Raw genomic sequence first — 22805 nt, 5'->3', positions numbered from 1 at the left:
TGGATAAAGCTGTAGCATAAGTTCAGTTGCAATAACTGGCCAAGTGCAAAAGTTACATGAATTACACAACAAAGATTTAAAGAAACACTTTTGAGTCAATCCCATTACTAGACTTACCCCACAACTAATATTAACAGGGGTTAACTAACTTCATAACAAAGAGGTAACTGAACCAGAATACAACAATCATTTTTTTTTTTTTTGGGACAATCTACAAGTACAACATCTATCACATCATCCATTTACCCCTTCGTTTCTTTCTAAAATTTCTTCTTTCCAAAATTTGTAGGCATGGAACTACTTTCTCATCTGCGTGAAGAGTTGAGAAGGTGGTCTTGCAGTAGCTGAACTCCCACCGAATGCAGGGAAGCCACTGCCACCACATTGTTGGCTGCTAAAAGCTCCAAAGCCCCCACCTTCAAAATTTAGCAGAACAGAAAAAATAATGTCAAACAAGGGAGGAAACATTACCATGTTAAGTAACCTATATCAAATATTATTAGGTCATGTTTCAAATCATTTGAGTTGGACAACTATACTTGTGTGTACCACAGATAAAAGAGAGAACGGTACTCCTCCCTCACTTTCCAAAAGACAATTTTTTCTTTTTTATACCAGTCGTATGGTTTCCCTAATGGGAGAAGTCCATAAGAGAGAACATCGTTAAAACAGTTTCATCGTTTTTTCACAAGATTCTTCATAACAAAGAATAGACTCGCTTCTCTTTGCTGCTTCAAAATTTTGCATATCTTTAATGTCAATCAAATAGGAATGGTTTGGTCAAAATACAGCAAAGTTACATACCTGAAAAGCCTGAACCAACAACAGTTGGAGCAGCAAATGCACCACCAACTGTGGCAGCAGCTCCAAATCCACCAGCAGATGTGGCAGCAGCTCCAAATCCACCAACAGATGTGGCAGCAGCTGCAAATCCACCAGCAGATGTGGCAGCAGCTGCAAATCCACCAGCACCTGTGGCAGCAGCAGCAAATCCACCACTTGGTGCAGCAGAAGCACCAAATCCAACACCACCAGAAGCCAGACTGGCAAGCCCACCACCAGTAGGAGAAACTCCAGAAAACCCGCCTCCGAAACCACCAGCAGAGCTATTGCTCGTAAAACCTCTCCCAAGAGAGCTTGCAGATCCCACACCAGTTCCGGGTATTCCAGCACCAAGCTGCCTTGATTGTCCAAAAATACCAAGAACTGAACCTAAAGCCTGCTGCCCTTGTCCAACCTGAGCCGGCTGGCCAAACCCACTCACCGCTGGAGCCTGACTCGTGGAAGTGATGCTGAAGCTACCAGGAAAGGCACCAAAATTTGCAGGTGATGAAGGTTGGGGTGACTGTATCGGTTGAAAACTAAACGATGCTGGTTGAAATAACTCACTGCTGGAAGCTGTACTTGTAAATAAGGAGTTTGCTGGAGATGAAGCTTTATTGGATGACACTGCACCAAATGGATTAGGTTTTGCGGAAACTGAGGGAGTGGCAGTTCCAATACCAAACCCAGCCGGGTTACCCAATGCATTCTCAGTCATCTGACTACTCTCAGGAGCTTCCTCTTCCATTTCATCCTCATGGGTGACATCATCTGAACTACCACTCTGCACATTAATTGCACTATCAGGCCCTGATGGTGGAATGGCAGGAGTAGAAAATGGCTGTCCAGGTATAGTATTCAAGCCCACATTTGAGACTTGACTTGAAGACCCACAAGAATTGACCTGATTTTCAGAGTTTAAACTGGCTGACTGTTCATTTGTGGAATTTGATTGGACCAAAGATCCAGCTTGTAAGTTAGACATACTGATAGATACGAGAGGCTGTGAAGCTGAATCTTGTTGCGTATCCATCTTCATACTGAGATTCGCAAGTGAAGCTGGTCTGTCAGAATTTGTATCAGCCTTTTTGTCAACTATGGCAACTGAAGGTGGAGACAGGATCGTCGGGGACTCAGACCTTGTACTATCTGAGGAAGGCGTAATGGGAAAGGAATCCAACTTTTGAGTGCTTGGAAGAGATGAAGATTGCACCAGAGAAGCAGCTAATGATTGAGACTGAGAGACCTTTTCATTAGAACCCACACTGGCTTTAGATTCGGATTCAAAGGATGTCCACGTGGATGATATTGGTGAAAACATTGGCCCTTGTGAAGAAGACGAAGATGCTGATGGCATGATTTTTGCTTTCGATGAGGAACTCTGTGTTGATGCTTGGGAAGAAAATGAAATCTCACTACCCTGGCTTTTATTCACAAATTCTGAGTGTATGACCTTCGCAGACAGAGTGAAGGCAGAATTAGCAGCAGCAGCAGTTGGTAAGGAATAGTTAGGACTACTGTTAGATTCAAACAGTGTGCTTCCACTTGTCACCGGTGCATTGTTCCAATCTCTGACAGGTCTGGTGATTCCATGTTTACCATCAGCATCTGAAGTCTCAATTGAAAACTTGATTGGGGTCAATGTCTGCGCAGAAGAACTTGATGAGTTCGGATGCTGCATTCTGTTCCCTGATTGCTGAATGGCCTTCGGTCCACCTGTTTGCACAATATCTTTAAAAGGTATTGTGCTACTACCTGATCTCATCATAGCAAGATTATGAGTATCAACTGAACTATATTGGCTAGTGACTCTGGTCGACTGTGATTCACGCTGCAGTAAAGATACTGGAGAACTCATTGGTGGCGTTTCAGCTGCAAGTCTTGGAAGTCCATCAGCCCATTGGAAAAAAGGATTTTCAGTGGGAAGTTTTGCTGGTATATCATGAAGACCTGCATAATTTTTAGCAAAATATATTTAAATTGCATGACATCCATTTACTGAAAACAAAGCATGTTTTTTTGGTTTAGGTTGGGAACCTTTGCTTCTAACTTGCTGTGAAGAGGCGGAAGGAGCATTACAGATATTCGATTGAGCAATCGATGATCTCTCTCGCGTCTTAGACTGCTGATGTTTCTTATCCAGTGACAAAGATGACCTGTTTGCAGTTTCTTTCTGACGATCTTGTTGAAGGACAATCCTTTTCACAGTTGTTTTTGGAGGTTCGAAGCTAGCCCAATTCTGCCAAAGGTCAACAAGATGATGCACGTTAAGCTTACAATAAATAGGATGATAATACCAGCACTTGATTATCTAGCCATAAAAATGCCAAATACCAAGTATAGTTCTTCTAATACCAATTTCTTTTTTTTATCAAGTCTCTTCTGATACCAATTATTTTTTATCAAGTCTCTTCTGATACCAATTTAAGGAAGGCAGCAAGAAAAGTTATAGCTCAAGGAACAATAAAAGCTCCACATCTTTGAAAAATCAGAAAACAATATCATTTTTAACAGTCTCTTCCTCTATCAGTCCAACCTTAGTTCCACGTCCCCTCTGCTCCGGGCTAAAGTTTAGCCTCCTCTCTCATCCCTAAATCACCTACCCCTGCCAAACATCTATTAATCTTCTTGAGGTCACCCTTCAACTTTTCAGTTTCTATGTACCCTTCTAACACACGTTTTCATATATAAATTGGGGCCTTCATCCCGATGACTGTTCCACCAATATGTACCATCTGTATAGCATTACAAGACACCTTCAGGAGACTAGACTGGATGAAATCAGGAAAGATTGTCAGAGGACTACACTAGTCTTGATTTCGATCTCAATTTCATGATCTATATAAGCATTTGTTCTTACCTGGGCAAGTTATAGGCACTTACATGATCAATAGAACCTGACTGGATCTGGACTGGGATAGTGGCGCCCTTTTTTAACCAGTTCCAAAAGGGTTCGCTCATGCTAGAGGGAGCATCCCCACTTAGTGATCGGTCCGCTAGTTCACGCAAATGCAAAGAAGTTATCACAGACGAGCCACATGCAGGGAACTTGCACGTGTTATTCTGGTCGGGCTTTCTTGAGGTATCTAATAACCTTGCTTCTGCTCACTGCTGGCGCACCTCTCCTAACTACTGCCCATTTATTTTGGAATAATCTTTTTAGGAGGGACAATTTTACCTATTTCTTCCAAATCCTTCTACTATTAGGTACGGTTGCTACCATTTCAATGTGTTTCAATTCTTTCGAACATGAGAGGTTTGATGCTTTTGAACCCATTGTATTAACTCCACTTCCTACTTGTAGTATGCTCTTCGTGATTAAATTGCCATGTATTTAGCTATAGAGCTTCAAAGTTTGTGCTTTTATGTGATTGCAACATCAACAAGAAAGTCTGAGTTTTCTACGGAAGCCAGCTCGAAACCAATGCCTATAAATATTTTTTTAATTAATTGTTTCTGATTCACCAGATCTTACCTCATTTGAAAGGAGTCAATAATAAGTCAAAATATGGACCAACTTAAATGGAATTTTATATTCTTACTTATTTTGAGTCTTTGCTTACATTGGGTATGTTGTTGTATTCTGAGTCGTTGCTAAATACTTCAACTATTGAAATCAAAACTGTGCATGCTAAGAGAAGAGGAGGTTTGTCTGCAATTACTACCACAAGAAAGCCGCCCCCTATCTTCTAAAGTGGCCCATCACTTTGTTCGGGGTCACAATTTGTATATGTTAAACAAATTGTTGGAATTCGTAAAGTAATACACTCTCGCAGGGCCGTATATTCTTCATGCTGATCAACGATGATTACAAAATCGGGTACCCCTATAATATATTAGAATGTTCTTTAGAAATATATATCTATCTATATCGTAAACTAGCTGATCGGGTATTACTTAAATGTGAAACTTGGACCTATAGGTAGGGGTGGCAATTGGGGCGGGGCAGGGCAGGGCATATCCTTAATAGGGCAGGGCAGGGAAAGACTTAAATGGGGCGGGGCAGGACAGGGCAAACAATTATTTTTGAAAATTTTTAACGGGTTAGAGCAGCGCAGGGCAAGGCCCGGGTTAAGAGATGGGTCGGGTAAAAAAAATAGAGAGCCGTGTATTTCCCTATTCTTTTTTCCCCAACACGTTACTCTTCGAAGACAAAGGTCAGCTTCTTCCATGAAACCCTTCCTCTCTTGGTTGTCAAAATTTGTCTCCAACATCTAGTAAGTGGTAATGGTCTCTACTTTTCTCTTTCTACATGAACTTCTCCTCTTTTTTTGGATGTTATTGCATTTTTGCGAGTATTAATTGAAAATATAGTGCTTTATACCTATTTTTCTTCTGTAAAGTTGATATATTTTCTTGGCTTTTAACTTATTGCTCTGTTTTCTTGATTGTCATTAAAAGAATTCCATTTTTACTGTGATAATTTTTTTTGACTACTTTCTACATCAGCACACAAGGTGTTCAAGTATTGTAACAGAACCAATATGTTCTTTATTAGATTCTTGGCAACTTTATTAGATTCAACACTTTCTGTGTCATTTTTGAATACTTTATTAGATTCAAGTATACCTCTTTTGTTAGATTGTTCTTTGACAAATATTACATAGTTATACAAAATTGTAATGACATTTTCCTGATTTTGTAATAGATAATCATGGCATCTCAAAATGATTAGAATCCACCCGCTTCTTCATCTAACGCTATTTCCTTAGAGGCTGAGAGTCTAGGGCCTTCACAACTTAACGAAGTTGTTGAACTGGAAAAAAAAAAGGAAGATATACCCTAAAGCATGGAATCATTTCAAGTTGGTGTTCTGTATGGTCAATGTAAGTATTGTGAGGCTCGATATAAAAATGCTCAAAATTGTGGGACGAAGGCTATGTGGGTTCACATACCTAAGTGTCCTAAGAGGCCAAGAAGTGAGGGTGACACGGGGGGAGACGATGGACAACATTATTTTGATCAAGATGTTTCACGTAAGCAACTTGCACATGCCATTATTTTACACGAGTATCCACTTCCTATAGTTGATCATGTGGGATTTAGGAACTTTGTTGCGAGCCTCCAACATATGTTTAAGATGGTTTCAAGAAATATGATAAAAAACGACATAATACAAAAATTTGACAATTTGAAATCAAAAACTTCTAACTTGTTGGAGAAAGTCACGAGTATAATTGCAATAACAGCCGATATGGGGACTTCAAATAGCACCAAAAAAGGATTCATGGCTATTACTGGACATTTTATTGATGATTCATGGAGGCTTCAATGTCACATTTTGAGGTTTGTTCATGTTCCCGCGCCACATGATAAAGATGCTTTGTGTGGTGCTTCGGTTAATTGTTTGTTTGATTGCAATCTTGAACGGCGACTATCAACTGTCACCGTTGATAATTCTAGTACCAACAATGCAATGATGAAAACCTTATTGGATGAGAAACTTAATAAAAGAGATTTGTTTTTGTCTGGCCGACTTTTTCAATTGCGTTGTGCCGCACACATCTTAAATTTGATTGTACAAGAAAGATTAAAAGTGATAGGAGATGGTATTGGCAAAGTACGTGATAGTGTCTTGTATTGGATGGGATCAGCTGGCAGAATTGAGAGATTCGAAGAAGCCGCACATCTGCTACACTGTTCTCGTAAGAAGAAGTTGGAGTATGATTGTCCTACCTGTTGGAACTCTACTTATCTAATGTTGAGAACAGCCCTGGAATACAAAGAAGTGTTTAAGAAGTTGAGTCTGACTGACACAAATTATAAGTCTTATCCAACTGAAGAGCAATGGAGTGATGCAGAAGATGTTTGTGGTAAGCTTAAAGTTTTTTACTGTATCACTGAACAATTTTCAAAAACTCAATATCCAACTTCCAGTCAATACTTTACAAAAGTTTGTGAAATTAAGATAGACTTGGAAGATTGGGTGAAGAGCTTTAATCCTCTGATTAGCTCCATGGCATCTGCGATGTTAAAGTTTAAAAAATATTGGGATGAAATGCATGTTTTGATGGGCGTGGCTGCAATCTTTGATCCAAGATATAAGATGAAGTTGGTAGAGTACTTTCTTCCACAAATTTATGGTTGTAGTTTAGCAGAAAAAGATGATTCTATTATGTCAAGAGTTACATGTATTTATACAGATGAAGACGGGTCTATCAAAGGAAAGAAAATATTCTACAGATCTCCTATGATTCCTACAGATCTCTTCTATGATTTAGCTAGCTATATAAGGTAATATAATATATTTACAATCATATCATATATTTAAAATCTTCCAATAATATTATGTAACACTCCCCCTCAAGCTGGAGCATATATATTGATCATGCCCAGCTTGTAGATAACTAACTCGACCACCATTCAACGCCTTTGTGAACAAATCAGCTAGCTGCTCCCCCGTCTTCACATAGCTTGTGGAAATCAAGTTTTCTTGAATCTTCTCACGGATAAAATGGCAGCCCACCTCGATGTGCTTAGTTCTTTCATGATACACTGGATTCGAGGCGACATGAAGGGCAGCTTGATTATCACACCAAAGTTTTGCTGGTGTAGGATACTTAAACCAACTTCACTTAAAAGGTGATGTATCCACATAATCTCACATGTGGATTGTGCCATAGCTCTATACTCGGATTCTACACTGGATCGAGATACAACATTTTGTTTCTTACTTCTCCATGATACCAAATTTCCACCCACAAAGACACAATAGCCAGTAGTAGACCTTCTATCAATCTTGGATCCAGCCCAATCAGCATCTGCAAAACACTCAATGCAAGTATGTCCATTGTTGCTATATACTATGCCAAGTCCAGGGGCTCCTTTTAAGTAGCATAAAATTTGCTCCAAAGCTGCCCAATGTTTGACTGTTGGTGCAGACATAAACTGGCTAACAACACTTACTGCAAAAGCAATATCTGGACGAGTTACAGTGAGATAGTTTAATTTACCAACTAATCTCCTATCTCTCTCTGGATCATCAAAGGGATCACCGTCATCTTTTGTTAGCTGCATATTAGGAACCATTGGAGTACTACAGGGCTTGGCTGCCGACTTTCCAGTTTCCTCAAGCAGGTCAAGGATGTACTTCCTTTGAGATAGAAATATTCCCTTCTTGCTCCTATTTACTTCTATTCCCAAGAAGTATTTCAGTTGCCCCAAGTCTTTCGTGTGAAACCTCGAACGCAAGAATGATTTGAGAGAAGTTATTCCTGCATAATCACTCCCAGTGATGACAATGTCATCAACATATACAACAAGAAGGATAATGCCAACTGCTGATTGTCTGTAGAAGACTGAATGATCACATTTGCTCTTTGTAAGCCCAAACTCCTGAACTATCTCACTAAATTTCCCAAACCAAGCACGAAGACTCTGTTTCAGCCCATACAAGGATTTCTTCAGGTGACAGACTTTCCCATACTCCCCCTGAGCAACAAAACCGGGGGGTTGCTCCATATACACTTCTTCGCGGAGATCACCGTGAAGAAATGCATTTTTGATATCCAATTGATGTAGCGGCCAATTCTCAGAAGCAGCTAGAGAAATAAACAAGCGAACAAAAGTGAGTTTGGCCACTGGAGAAAACGTATCGGAATAATCCACCCCATAAGTCTGAGCATATCCTTTAGCCACCAATCTGGCTTTAAGCTTGGCCACAGGACCGTCAGGATTTACTTTGACTGCAAAAACCCATTTACATCCCACTGCCTTCTTTCCTTTTAGTAAGTCCACCAAATCCCAAGTGTGATTTTCATCAAGCGCATGTATCTCAAGCATTGCAGCATAGCACTCAGGATGACAAAGCTTCCCTAACTGTTTTAGGTACAGAGATAGAATCTAGAGAAGCAATCATAGAGCAAGACGCAGGAGACAAGTGGTCATATGAGATAAAATTAGCAATGGAATATGATGATTGACACTGACGCTTACCTTTGCGAAGAGCAATGGGAATGTCAAGATTTTCAGCTGGAGAGAGAGTGACTGGAGGAGGATCTGATGACGAAAGAGTTGGTGCAGGACATGTATCATTGGTCGCTTGTCGCCTGGAATAAACTTGAACTATCGGCGGCTTTGTTGGAGCAGGAGGAACATCAGAAGGCACATTTTCAATCGTTTGCTTATCAGGAGAGGCACTGGAAGGAACCTCCTTATGGTGTTCTGAGCTCGATGGAGTGGTCTTATAGATGAGCCATTCTTCTTCCTCCCCCTGAGTGGGAGACGTGTCGGGAGAGGAAAAGAATGATATGTTCTCCAAAAATACCGCATCTATTGACACCATGTATTTGTTAAGGGTTGGAGAGTAGCATCGATAACCCTTCTGTAGGCGAGAATATCCCAAAAAGACACACTTCAAGGCCATTGGATCTAGTTTAGTAACATGGGGTCGCACGTCACGAACATAACATGTACACCCGAATACCCTTGGCTCTAATGGAAATAACGGCTTATTAGGAAAGAGAACACCATAAGGAATATCACCATTAAGTACTGTGGATGGCATGCGATTAATTAAAAAGCTAGTTGTGGACACCACATCTGCCCAGAATTGCTTAGGTACTTTCATTTGGAACAACAAAGCACGAGCAGTCTCAAGCAAATGTCGATTTTTTCTCTCAGCCACTCCATTTTGAGAGGGTGTATCCACACACGAAGATTGATGAAGAATACCATATTGATTCATGTAGTTCTGAAATGAAGCTGACATGTATTCTTTAGCATTGTCACTCCTCAATATATGTATAGAAGCGTTATACTGTCTTAATCTCAGCACAAAAATTAGAGAAATGAGAGAACACCTCAGAACGATTTTTCATAAAGTAAATCCATGTCATTCGGGAAAAATCATCCACAAAAGTAACAAAACATATGAACCCAGCCTCAGACACAATAGGACATGGTCCCCAAATATCTGAATGAACTAATTCGAAGGCACAATCAGCTCGTTTATTATTTCTAGGACTTAACGAGCTTCTATGGTGTTTTGCAAAATGACAAGACTCACATTTTATTGAAGGTACATTATGAAACTGAGGACATAATTTCTTCAAAACTGGTAAAGAAGGATGTCCCAATCGACAATGTCTTCAAACAACGAGACGATACTGGAGCAAGCAACTGATGGAGGTGACCAGGCATCAAGAATGTAGAGACCATCTGATACATGTCCTTTACCAAAAATCTGCTTCATCATAAGATCCTGGAAAAGAAAATGATCGGAAAATAATGAGACAAAGCAATTTAGGTCTTTGGTAAGTTTACTCACAGAAATTAGATTAAAGGCAAGGCTAGGTAAACCTAGCACAGAGGACAAGGTAATAGATGGAGTGAGTTTAACGGTTCCATATCCCTTAATGGTATAACTAGACCCATCGGCTATGGTAACAGAGGATGGTGCTTTATGTGACTGGAATTTAGAGAAAATGTTGGGATTACCTGTCATGTGAGCTGTGGCACCCGAGTCAACGATCCATTTATTTGAGGAGGAAATGAGACATTTGTTACCTGATTCAGCAAGGGGAGGGACTGAGGTGGATACATTCATTGATTCCTAATACTTTAAAAGTCTGGCATACTCATCAGCTGAGATTGTAACAGTTGAAGGTGAACTAAAAGCAGCAGCAACAGCAGCAGTCTGAAGTTGTTGGTTGCGAAGCTGTAATTTCTTACAGTTTCACTTCATGTGCCCGGGTTCCTTACAGTAGCGACAAATATTGTCATTGTCTCCTCCTTTGTTACTGTTCCATCTCCCGGCATTATTGTTGCTGTCATTGTTCCACCTCCCTCCATCATTGTTATTGTTCCATTTCCCTGCATCATTGTTATTATTCCATCTCCCTGCATCATTTTTATTGTCCCATCTCCCTGCATTATTGTTATTTCTTCCTCCTCCTTTTGCAACGAGCACACTGGTCTGCTGATTGGACGAAGTACTGTCCTCGCAACACTCGACTGAAAACATCTTTGAGAGAAGTGATCTCAGAACTGGAGAGGATCTGTGATTTAGCAGTCTCAAACTCAGAGGGAAGTCCAGCTAAAAAGCTCATTATTGCCATTTGCTCCCTCTGAGCTTGCTGCACTTTGACATCAGTACTGAATGGTAGAAGTACATTCAGTTCCTCATAGGTTTTCTTGAATTCCATGAAGTATGTAGTGAGTGACTTAGCTTCCTTCTCAGAACGATAGAAAGCCTTACAAACTTCATAAATCCGAGATAAGTTACCTTTGCCAGAATATAGATACTCCAAATAATCCATTAACTCTTTGACAAACTCACAGTGATTAACCAAACCAACTACTTCATTATCAATAGAGTTTATGATTTGCAAGAGCAGTCTAGCATCATCTCTTAGCCAAGCCTTTTTGGTATCATTAGTTGGAGGATCTTGGGTAAGATGGTCATCCTTTTCAACACTACGCAAGTAGACCTTGATTTTCCTACTCCAATCTAAATAATTAGACCCATTTAGTTTATAATCTGTAATTTTGGATAATGCTGGAACAATTTCAGTCGTGACAGATTTATCCTCAGACATTTTAACTAATGTTTAGCCAAGAAACTGATTAACAAGAGCAAAGTATCAACAATCTGACACCAAACTGGTCGACAAGTGCAGTAAAGGAACACAAAACAGAACCAACCAGCCGCAGAAGCACAAAACAAGTTTCCAGATTTCGCAAATGCAAATGCACAAAAAAAAAAAACGAACCTGGAGAAAAATAATAATTAAAACAGTGATTTAACACCATAAAACAACCTGGTACTGATGAGGTTATGCCGGGACAGCAGGCACAGACGTATTCTACTGGACCCAAGTAGCCGAAACCTTTTCCCAAGATGCCAGGAAAAGTTTCGAATTTTCTGAACCAAAACCTTGAGCCCTAGTGGCTCTGATACCATGTAGTTTAGCAGAAGAAGATGATTCTATTATGTCAAGAGTTACATGTATTTATACAGATGACGACGGTCTATCAAAGAAAGAAAATATTCTACAGAGCTCCTATGATTCCTACAGATCTCTTCTATGATTTAGCTAGCTATATAAGGTAATATAATATATTTACAATCATATCATATATTTAAAATCTTCCAATAATATTATGTAACAATGGTGAAGATACTTCAACTAAAATTCAAGAAACCCGGTCTCTTTCAAGATTATAAGAATAGATTATCTGCTCCACAGAAGTCGTTTGGAGCATCTAGCTCTAGTGAATTCTCTAATCTAACTGAAGGTGATCGACTATCAAGTTTTGATAGATTTGTTGCTTCGAGTAGAGCTATAGTGGAGACAAGATTCGAGTTGGATTTACAACAACAACAACAACAACAACAACAACCCAGTGAAATCCCACAACGTGGGGTCTGGGGAGGGTAGAGTGTACGCAGACCTTACTCCTACCAAGGTATGACGGTTGTTTCCGGGTAGAGTTGGATTTACATTTAGAAGAAAGCTTGCTACTTCGAACTCCATCATTTGACAATTTGAGTTGGTGGAAGACAAATGGATTGAAATTTCCTACTTTGCAAAAGATGGCTCGTGACCTCTTAGCGATTCCTGTGTCTACCGTTGCTTCTGAATCGGCATTTTGCACTAGTGGGAGGTTGATTAGTCCGCATCGCAGTAGACTGCATCCTACTACTTTGGAAACTTTAATGTGTGCTCGCACGTAGTTCTGGAATGAAATAAATGGTATGTAATTTCTCATTGTTATCTTAATAGTGTTCAAGTTCTAAATAGTACATCGATAAATTGAACTACTATGTTCCTCTTTTTAGGTTTGACTTCAACAATCGATAAAGTTTCATGTCCAACGTTGCTTGATGAAGAGGAAGAGCCGGAGTCAAGTTTCATACCGAACGTTGCTTGATGTAAAAGAAGAGCCACGAACTGGAGTTGTTTTCTTTTGCCATGTCTTTTAGCTTTCTGATGTTCTCTGTGATAGTATAGTGATACTAACATAGAATTTGATTGTGAGGTTTCTGTGACCTTATTATTATTTTTGTTATGAAGCTACTATTCTTGTAGTACTTAGGTAATTGGTATAAAATAGATGATGCAGTTGGTGATGAAAAATTGCTTGTTACAAGCTTTTGATAAAAATGAGAGGATATGTTGCTTCTTTGGAGAACTATGATTGATATTAAATTTTCAGGACAATGTATTGGCCTTGCTGGTGTATTTGGCATATATGCTATCGTCTACGTTATATCAAGGTTATTTGTTTCATTGCTTAATCAACAGAAGCCGTTGCATATGCAGGGTGCCTGGTGCTATATTGCCATTGACCCGAGGTTCCTACGTCCTTGGTGGCGCAAAGAAATATATTGCATGTTTTAATTTAAGTAGTTGCATTTGCAGGAATGGAGTCCTAATTCTGTCACAATGACAAAGCATGGACGTGCGTAATTTTGTTGCTTTTTGTAGTTGGTATGGACCTATTGTAACTTTTTAACTTTCTGGTAGTTGTGGATTCTAATTTGTTTTTGGTTTGGTAGAGTACTTCTAAATTTCCAATTTCTACTTCCTATGGCGTTCGGGTGTATCTCATTTACCTCCTTGTGTATCTCAACTTTGTGTCCAGGTTTGTAAAATTGTGCTTGTGTATACTGTATCAGCTACGAAACAATGACAATGTGCATGGTTCTTAATTGAGGACGTTAAGTTTTAAGTTAAATTATCTGAATTCGTAGGGGAACAAGTTGGGTGCAATCATAAACCATCAAGCAAATCCCCAATTATTTTAGTAAAAAACTAAATGCCTATGGGTTTAGTTATACTTTTCTCTATATCATAGTTTTTTGTTGTCGTCCCTTTCTCATTATTCAAATATCAAACGAAAGAGTGAAGAAACAGAGTTACTAATTAGCTGCAAATTGCATTAAAACTGTACTAAATGATTAAACGAAGAGCAAGTTGCAGGAAAAAATAGTATTTATAAAGTCAAAAAATGCAGGCCAAGTTGGAAAAATAGTATTTACAAAGTCAATAACTTGCATTGAAGAAAAGCAATTGCAGTATAAGTGCTAAAAAATATATGAAAAGAAATTTAAAAAAAAAATACATGCTGCAAAGTGGAAATAAAGAGGAGAAAGGGAAGATCACATAAACGGGGCAGGGCTTAGCGGCGCAGGGCAGGGCAGCGCAATTTTTTTGGAAAAGCTGGCAGGGAGGGTCGAAACCTTAATAGGGCGAGGCTTGCCCTGCCCTAACCAGCCCTAACCTACCCTATTGCCATCCCTACCTATAGGTTGTAATATTTATCTTACGAGGGTATGAAATCAAAGAATATAGACAAGTAGAGACCCTCTATATAATTGTCTTATCTAGGGCGATCGATCTACATCTTTCCCCACAGCCCTGGGGTTGTGTCTCGATCTCCTGTGTGTGAAATATAAGGGACTAGTTCCTATAGAGACTTTCCTTGATCTAATTCCACAGCTTATAAAGAAGGGGAGCCGGCGTGGCCTAATTGGGGACAGGATAGTAAGATAGGAGGCAGGTCGCCATTTGAGTAAGAATAGAGGACTTTCAGCCTTTAGAAGATGTTATTATGGGCCATTATCAGTCTTAAACATATCATATTTTGTGATAAGCTGCAAAGGCAGGGGGAGTTATCATGGGAGGGAGTAATTTTGGTACCACTAACAAGAGTAGTGTGTTTGTGTTTTCCTTTGAGGAATAAGTTTGTCAATAAAGTGCCTATGACTTCCTCAATGATGTTTATGTGGTATCGAGCCCCTCTTTTGTTGACTATGTTACAGCTTCTGAATCCTCAATATTTTTCAGTTGCTGCAGACATCTATATCAAATGTCCACTTCACCAAACCAATCCCAACCTCAGTTATTTTGCTTGAATCATACCCTCTAATAGTAGAAAACAGAATTTAAATCATGTGGGCAACTCTTTCTGATTCGTATAGCCCAACTATAGCTTTCCTCAACACCAATTCGTCATATTATTTTAGATGACAGAATCACAGGATTCTTAACTCCTCTTTTCATGATGAGGTGGACGTAGCTTTTCTGGCCCACAGCTGCGTCATGAAACCTGAATGATCCATTATCTTATACTATACAGCTGTGGTGAATGTCACTCCCTCATGTGCACAAATAATTGAAGTAATGAGGTCCAAAGCAGTCAGATCAGCAATATATAACAGCAGCTACCATTCATATTGAAATATAATGCTGTACCCAACAAAGCACAGGCGAAACTGAAGGTTTTCCAGGTGTCAATTTGGAAATGAAACTTCATCCGCATCTCAAGAGAAGATTGGAATATTACCCGATCAAGTGAGTCACGCCGTCTCCTTGCTGTCTCTGGTTCAGAGCTCTTCCCATGACTTGTCTGCTTTCTCCTAGATTGTTCTTTAACAGCAAGAGGGACTGATAATTCCTTGTTAAAAGGTGTATCTACAGCCTTTCCCCTAACTGGAGAGTTGTAAGAGGCACCATCATAGGATAGACCAATTGTTTCAAACAATTCCTTCCTAACATTCTGACCTTTTGCAGGAGAATCTACGCTCAAATCAGTCATCAGTTTTGAGAGACTTTCAGAAAGTTGCTCTGCTACTGCTAGCTGTGTAGTCATTGTACTACGTAAACAGTGCAGGGACTGGAAATGCCTGAAATGCAAATAGCTCCAATGTTCACCCTAACTTTAATCATTAAAAGAAGAAAAAAACAAGGTTCTGATACAGAGGGAATGTAGGTTGTTGCAATTTTTTTATGACAAGGGAACCCGCAGTCGCCACCCTTCGGGTGCGCACAAGGTAAACCTCGCTCTTGCACAATTGCCCGCAAACCACACAGGAGAGATAACCCGCACTAGGCAAGCCCAGTGCGACGAGCTTGACCCAGAGGGCAAATCCCCTGCTGTCGTAGGCAGGGAGTTTCAAACCTGAGACCTCCATTATGGAAGTCCCATGCTCAACCAACTGAGCCAGGTAAAAGGCAGTTTGTTGCAAATTTACTCTTCAGGGCAAAAAAAGTTGGAAGCAATACATGAAATGATATTGAAGTGAAAGTAAAAAGTAGACAATCATAACTAAGATAAACCTTGTGTAGCCAAGATTGCGGAAAAGAAAACAATACCTGGGTTGTCCAGGCCTGCTCTGGACACCTCTTTTATTTGGTTGTATCCCGCCAGTGTCACCAAACCTATTCAACTCAAGAGTGTTAAAATGTCTCTCCAGTTCAATCAGCTGGCTGGTTAAGCTCTACAAAAAGGAGAAAATCCGAAGTGATGAGGAAAACATTAGGAAGGGAAGGAACAAAAGCATTAACATTGATCATTCTGTTGGCACCTTATTGACTTCGTTTACATGTTGCCTCTTCAACTCCAGTTCAGAACTTAATTTCTGGCGATTCCAGAGATCCCAATACCGTTCATCAGTAGCTTGCTTAAATATTCCTTCCATGTATACTTTCCTTGCCAAAACTGGAAAAAGAAGAAAGCATACATCATATTATGATGACATCAATACCATCAACAATAACAACTAGGGCTCAGTCTCAAACATGTTGGGTCAGCTATATGAATCTCCACTTCTTTACTTAAGCTCATCTCATATCATCATATTAATAAAAGTGAAAAATAAGTTAAATAATAATAATAATAATAATTTTTAAAAAATAATAATAATAATTGAGGTTTACTAACAAGTCTAGAACATACCCTCAACTAGTAGCTATCACCTATATGGTTGTTAAATTGAACAGGCAATATGCCAAAAGTCTTTAATCACAAGCACTTTCTTTCAAATAAATGCAGCGATTGTAGAATTATTATATGGTTTTAAGCTCCACATCCCAAAAGAGAGGTAACTAGAGACAGAAATTGAAGAGAGACGAAGCAGGGTGGCTAGGAGATGATGTCTGTCCTCCGAACATATCCCTTTGTGCTTCTAGAAGTACATTCCGAAGCTGATGCCGCAAAGCACAAGAATTTCATAAGATAATATCCTTTGAACATATCCCTTGGCTGATTTGACATTGGCATAGACCGGTGTGAGAAATTGAAAGACGATAGTGCTAAGAATTAGGAGGGTTTCCTTTTTAGGAAATTGTTAAATGGGAAGGCTTACACTTATTACCAAATGCTAGAGATTAATCATGCCAGACATGGCATACTTTAGAGCGGCAACAAGACGGGCATTTCCGGTCCCCCCCCCCCCCCCCCCCCGAAAAAAAAAAAACCAAACCCACAACCCCCCAAAAAATACACAGAGAGGGGGCGAGTATTGCTATGCAGGAGCATAAATGAAAACTCTTTATAGACGATTAGATGCAGGCCGAGATAGGGACAATCAAATGCTACTCCCACCTTTTTAATTTGTTTGTCTTACTTTCCTTTTTAGTTTGTTTCAAAAAAGAATGCCACTTTCTATATTAAGTAACTCTTTACATCAAACATCCTACATGGAATATTTATGACCACAACATTCAAAGGACATTTGGTACATTACACACATTTTTTGTTTTAAGACGACAAGATCCAAAAGTCTACTTTATTTTCTAAAACTTTGTGCCGAGTCAAACTAAGACAAACAAATTGAAACGGAGGGAGTAATAAATTTTACTGAGAAAGGAGAAGCACTGACTCAGTCAAGACTAGGGAATGCAATGGGGCAGAGCAGGACTTAACCCGTAAAAATTCTAGCCCCCGCTTAACTATGGACTTCTGATTCTGTATGCACTTCCATTCCTCGACAATATATTAAAGCAAACAGAGCGACTAGATCTAATCCAAATTATCCTGAGCATCCATTTTATTTACACTATGTAATAAATTTATTATTTCTACCATGTAGAAGAAAGGCAAAAGAACAAAGTTCCAAGATTGTATCAATAATCAACAGAATCAAGTGAGATTACAGTTTTAAAGATTCAAAATCAAAACTAATTGACATTAAAATCCCAATTAGGTAATGACTATATATTAAAAATACATTCACTGGATTCTTTTCTTTATCAGTAATCCTTTTCATATGCTCTCTCTCCCTTTACATTTATTGCTAAGCTTTATAAAGGATGCATCGTCCATATGCAACCTGTATATGATATGACTTTCAAGAAATATATTCTTTAACCTTTACAATATTTGGTCTTTTGAATTGTTGAAATCACTTTTCTTTAAAAAAAAAAAGAAGAAGAAAGGTATTTTGCACAAGATGTAAGAAAAGAACCCTAGGTGACTTTCCGAGAGACGCAAAACGGCAGAAAAGTTGAAACTTGGTTTCCGGTAATTAGGTTTTAGTTCAAAGACATGGGTCTATTTAGATTGGATTCCTCCGACCAGCAACCACCCCGCCTAACTTTGTTCTAAAAATTGTTAACCCGATACCACCTGCCCCGCCCCACATTTATATTTCCCCGCGTCCATCCCGCCCCTGCCCCATTGTCGTCCCTAGTCAAGAGTTCCAATTGGCAAACAGTTAGATTTCAGAGTTTCTCACCCTGAGAATATGCACAATTGCCGCCGTATTGCATTATCCTTTTGTCTGGCTGATGTATGAAGTGGCAATACATGACCTTATATTCTCATACAAGGTATACCAAAAAAGATATTGTGCTCTTCACAAACCAAACTTCCAGAACTATATCATCTCTAACTTCTGTTTTTTCCCCGAGAAGCTCCCTCTACCAAACCAAACCAAAAGGAAAATAGCACCTTATCACCGGAGGAAGAAGGAAAAGGAGCAATGAAAAACTCATCTTTTAATGCGAACAATAATCTATCTTGGCAAATTTAAAAACTAAAAATACGACGAGGAATTGAAAAAGCAAAAGAAAGGAGGTATTCTGCATGGTGGGGCAGGGTGGATATTTCGAAGCCAAACCCTACTTTAACATTCCTAAATATACTAGTTTAAATAATATGCCTTTTTTTTTTTTTGAGAAAAAAATCATGATACTTATAATGCTTACATAAGTCTAGATATAGCACTTAAAATAGCTGGCCGAGAAATTAAGACACCAAGGTCAGTCTCAACCACATTCAACTTATACGAGTCTCAGCGATGGACTGCAGCATTTTGTACCCTACTACAGTGGTTGGTCGATCAATTTTAGTCAAGCTGAGATCCTTAACAAACACAAAGCTTTCAAAAAAGAGTGCTCTATGGGCTTCTTCCTACATAACCCCCAGCCAGCCAAAGACAGGAATAGAAGAGTGAAATATTAAACATATCCAATGCTTGCAAACAAGCATGATGGAATTTATCTCTACATAATCCGACTAGCGTTGCTAAAGCACGGAAGAGAATATACATCTGAATACTAGAGGGAATCCGAAAAGCAACAAGAAACTAGGTCCTGGAACATTCCATTTGCACCATTCATGGATGCACTGCAGAAAATCTCGCATGCCATTACAATTTATCAAACTTGTGATTTGCAAGTTTGATGGCACCAATTTCTTTTCAATTTTTTGGCACCAAATGACTCTTTTTTTTTCCCACAACTTAAGACAAAATCTGTCCATACTTCAACTAAATTTGGGTCTTCTCTCCGCTCAATCACAGACATAGCATGAAGCAAGAAGAAAGTCCACGTAATAGTTTTCTTCAGGTTTGAATACTGAAGACAGCAATTTCCTAACTTTTTGAGGTGTAAATTGAACTGTAAAGATGACAATTCACAACTTTTCAGAAGTGTAACACTTCATTTCCAGATCTTGGGAATGATTGAACACACAATAAGAGTGAGAAGAACTTTTTATTCATTTATCTCGTTAAAGCTTTGCTTCATCAATTTTTGTCATAATTTTATGATGTCTACATCATATAAATGATTAACAATAAATAGAAGATCATGGGAATAATAAATCAGCCTATGCCTAATTAATTTAGTGGACAGGATCAGGCATATACCTTGTACTGTCTTATCAAGGAGAAGCTGGACCTCCCCAAGTTGCTCATCCATCACTGCCTGCAATTAGAAGAAGAAATATGTCTAAAACTTATGCAGCTGTAACTCTAGTAGGAAGTGGAAATACATGGACAAACCATCCTTACGAGCGCTTGCTGATTGACAAGACACTAAACTTAAATAACAAGAAGATGCACTCTAGAAAAATTGCCTTCTTCGGTACCCAAAAAGGAAAGAAGAAGGAAGAAGAGTTTGAAATAAGACACTTCATTCACCACAGGTATCTCAGATTTGGTTTTCTGCACTTCAAATTTTTTCATATACTACATTTTCCTGTTTTAGAGACGATATGGGAAGAACAGCAAGGGAAAAGAAAACGCTTAAGGAGAAAGTAAAGGAGTAAGGAGAGATAAAACATCTATTGAGAGCGGAGGGAGATGCACCACCATAATATCAAGAGAATTTTCACAACATGTTGATAAAAGAAGGTAGTCCTCATCCATTTGTGACTTATTCAATTCCTTTTCTTTTTTTTTTTTTTTTTTTCTGAAACTGGTAATTGTAACTTATGCAATTCCTTTGCAACCTTACGAAGTGCTTTTTTTCTTCCAAAACTTGACTTGTTTCCAATTTCATAGCTGAAACTAATTTTATGACCACTATTTCCTAAAGAAACGTTGAATATGTTTCAACTTGGAGATTGGTGATTGTACGAGTTATAATGCTGCTCTTTAATATAGCATTTCTTTTGTACCAAAAGTTCAATGTCCAAAATGAGGACCTATCATTGATTGTTTTCCCTTGGGAATTGATAAGGCAAGCTTTTCGGGACAGATTTTGCAACGAGTTAAAAGAGATCTTCAAAACAGTACATTAACAGGAGCCTTCAGAGATACTGATTTCAGTGAGCAAAATAACCTTTGAAGAAAATTTCTCCAAATTCAGAAGATGCGCATACCTAGACTGCCGACGCACAGTGTCCAGTAATTTTGTGTAACAAAGCTTTCGGTAGCAATAACAGAGCAACTAGCACCTTCGACCTAGCATCAACTGTTGCCAACCAAGCAAGAACATCAAAAATTTTCATGAAACTAGGCTCTAAGTGTGGAAATAAGAGAAGAGGTTGGGAGAATTGGCTTATACCCCTCCATCTCATTGAAGTGTCTTTTTGGCCCAAAAAAGTGTTTCAAAATAACAATCGCTTTAGAAACCAAGAGAGTTAATTTTTCTGATTTTTCCTTTGCTATTAAAGAGGACAAAAATGAATAATAGTACTACACTTTCTAATAGTAGAAGTTAATAGTCCAAGAACATTTATCGCTCCTGATTACTAGTGGCACTACCTCCATCAGATTACCTAGATAGTCATTTTCCATAACCAAGTTCTAATCATCTCATATAAATAGTACCAGTTCTATTAAAGATTTAGTATAAAGATACTCTAGCAACATTTGTATGAGTATATTTCTACAAAAAAATGAAGAGTTGAAAAAACAATAAATAGTAGAAGACTCAATAAAAAGAGCTGAAAACTCAGTAGATATTGAGCTTGAACATTCAACGGAAATGGTTAAAAACTCAAAGGAGGATGTTGAAGTTGAAGAACCAATTAATAAAGGGGGTCGAAGATTCAATTGACATAATTGATGACTCAATGGAGATAGTTGAAGAATCAAATAAAAAAATTGTACACAATTTTGACTTTAATGTATGTGCAGATTAAGGTTTGATTTGAACGAGTTCCCTAAAAAAGGAGAGAAAACTTTTGAGAACCAAAAACTACAAGAAAATTTAGCTCAAATGTTAAAAGTTTATTTTCTTAATTTTTTATTAGAATAATCATATTATTCCGGTGCATCTAGAATAGCTTCTTCCACAATGCTCTCAAGAGCAAAATCCTTGCTAGAGAAAATCTTTTGCTAACATAAATCTTCAATACTCCATCTATTTCTCCAATCCCCGACCCTCAATTGTATTAGCGGTCATTTCAGACCACCCATTCCCTCAATGCCAACTAACACTTATTCCAAGAATTTTGTGAAAATAACCCCAGATGCCTCCACCCTTGCCATGATCATCTTTACCGTACTGCTTTGTTTATGACCCCATTACCGTTGTTTAGACTTGACATAATTACTCTATAATTTAACACATTGCCTAATTGATTCCTCTCTTTGCAACTTCTCTCACATAGTCCCAACCCATCATTTAATTTAATACAGAAAAAAGGAACACCATCTGCTTGTTTTACCTTCATTAATTCAAAGGAATTCCTCTCAATAATTTCTTCTTTCTCACCCGTAGAAAGTTGTCATAGCAGAGAACTCATCTGATGGAAGTTTGAAGAGATTTAGAGAGAAGCATTGTATTCCTATGATATTTGGCGGCTATGTTTTCCCAGTTCGCTTATGCTGCAGCTTTATTTGTCCTGGTTTGCTGCAATTTTCACTTGCATCAAATCTTAGTAACTGTTTTTTTTTTGGGAGAAGTATACATCGTTTCTTAGTAATTCTTTATTTTATTTGAAAGGTCTCATGTTTGTCCAAGCTCCAACAATTGTAAGGCATTCTTAACAAGGCACAATTAATGGTCTCAGAAGAGCCATCATCACAACCAAATATGCATTAGATCTGTTTACAAAATAAAGTAAACGATAGGAAAGCCTTCTCCCTTCATCTCATCTACTATTGCAGTTCAGCAGCTTTGGGACCTTCACATCTAATGTAACGACACTGAACTGCTCTATGCAACTATGAAAAGATTAGCAACGCCCATATATGTATACTCCAGCTGTCAAATTACAAGATAGAAGTTACAAGCAAGCAAGCCCATCAACTACCAGAAAGCATCAGTAGCAGTGCCTTCTATTGATCTTAAGCCAGAGTTCCAGGTTCAAGCTAGTTTAGGACTTTCATGACTATACTCCCTCCGTCCCAATTTATATAACATCCTTTCCTTTTTAGTCGGTCCCAAAAAGAATGACACCTTTCTATATTAAGTAATAATTCAACTTTAAATTTACCTTTTTATCCTTAATGAAATGATTTCAAACCACACAATTTCTATGATTTGTTTTAGACCACAAGTTTCAAGTCTTCCTTTATT

The 22805-nt window shown here is 38.6% G+C and overlaps 1 protein-coding gene across 2 annotated transcripts in view; it reads right to left on the bottom strand.

Annotated features, from left to right (window-relative positions):
• Positions 1-22805, bottom strand: part of LOC132626500 (nuclear pore complex protein NUP214) — a 45463-nt gene continuing 22658 nt past the window's right edge. For both annotated transcript variants that reach the window (XM_060341407.1, XM_060341409.1), the window contains exons 13-19: positions 19703-19760; positions 16136-16269; positions 15924-16048; positions 15115-15454; positions 2860-3061; positions 805-2772; positions 1-416 (exon numbers count right to left, since the gene is read on the bottom strand). In XM_060341407.1, the coding sequence (XP_060197390.1) occupies positions 298-416; positions 805-2772; positions 2860-3061; positions 15115-15454; positions 15924-16048; positions 16136-16269; positions 19703-19760 (2946 nt within the window). In that variant the 3' untranslated portion in view covers positions 1-297. The remainder of the gene's footprint in view (positions 417-804; positions 2773-2859; positions 3062-15114; positions 15455-15923; positions 16049-16135; positions 16270-19702; positions 19761-22805) is intronic.

Source organism: Lycium barbarum, chromosome 2, assembly GCF_019175385.1.
Source record: "Lycium barbarum isolate Lr01 chromosome 2, ASM1917538v2, whole genome shotgun sequence".
NCBI classification, from domain to species: domain Eukaryota; kingdom Viridiplantae; phylum Streptophyta; class Magnoliopsida; order Solanales; family Solanaceae; genus Lycium; species Lycium barbarum.
This window is presented reverse-complemented; position numbering and strand designations above follow the sequence as displayed.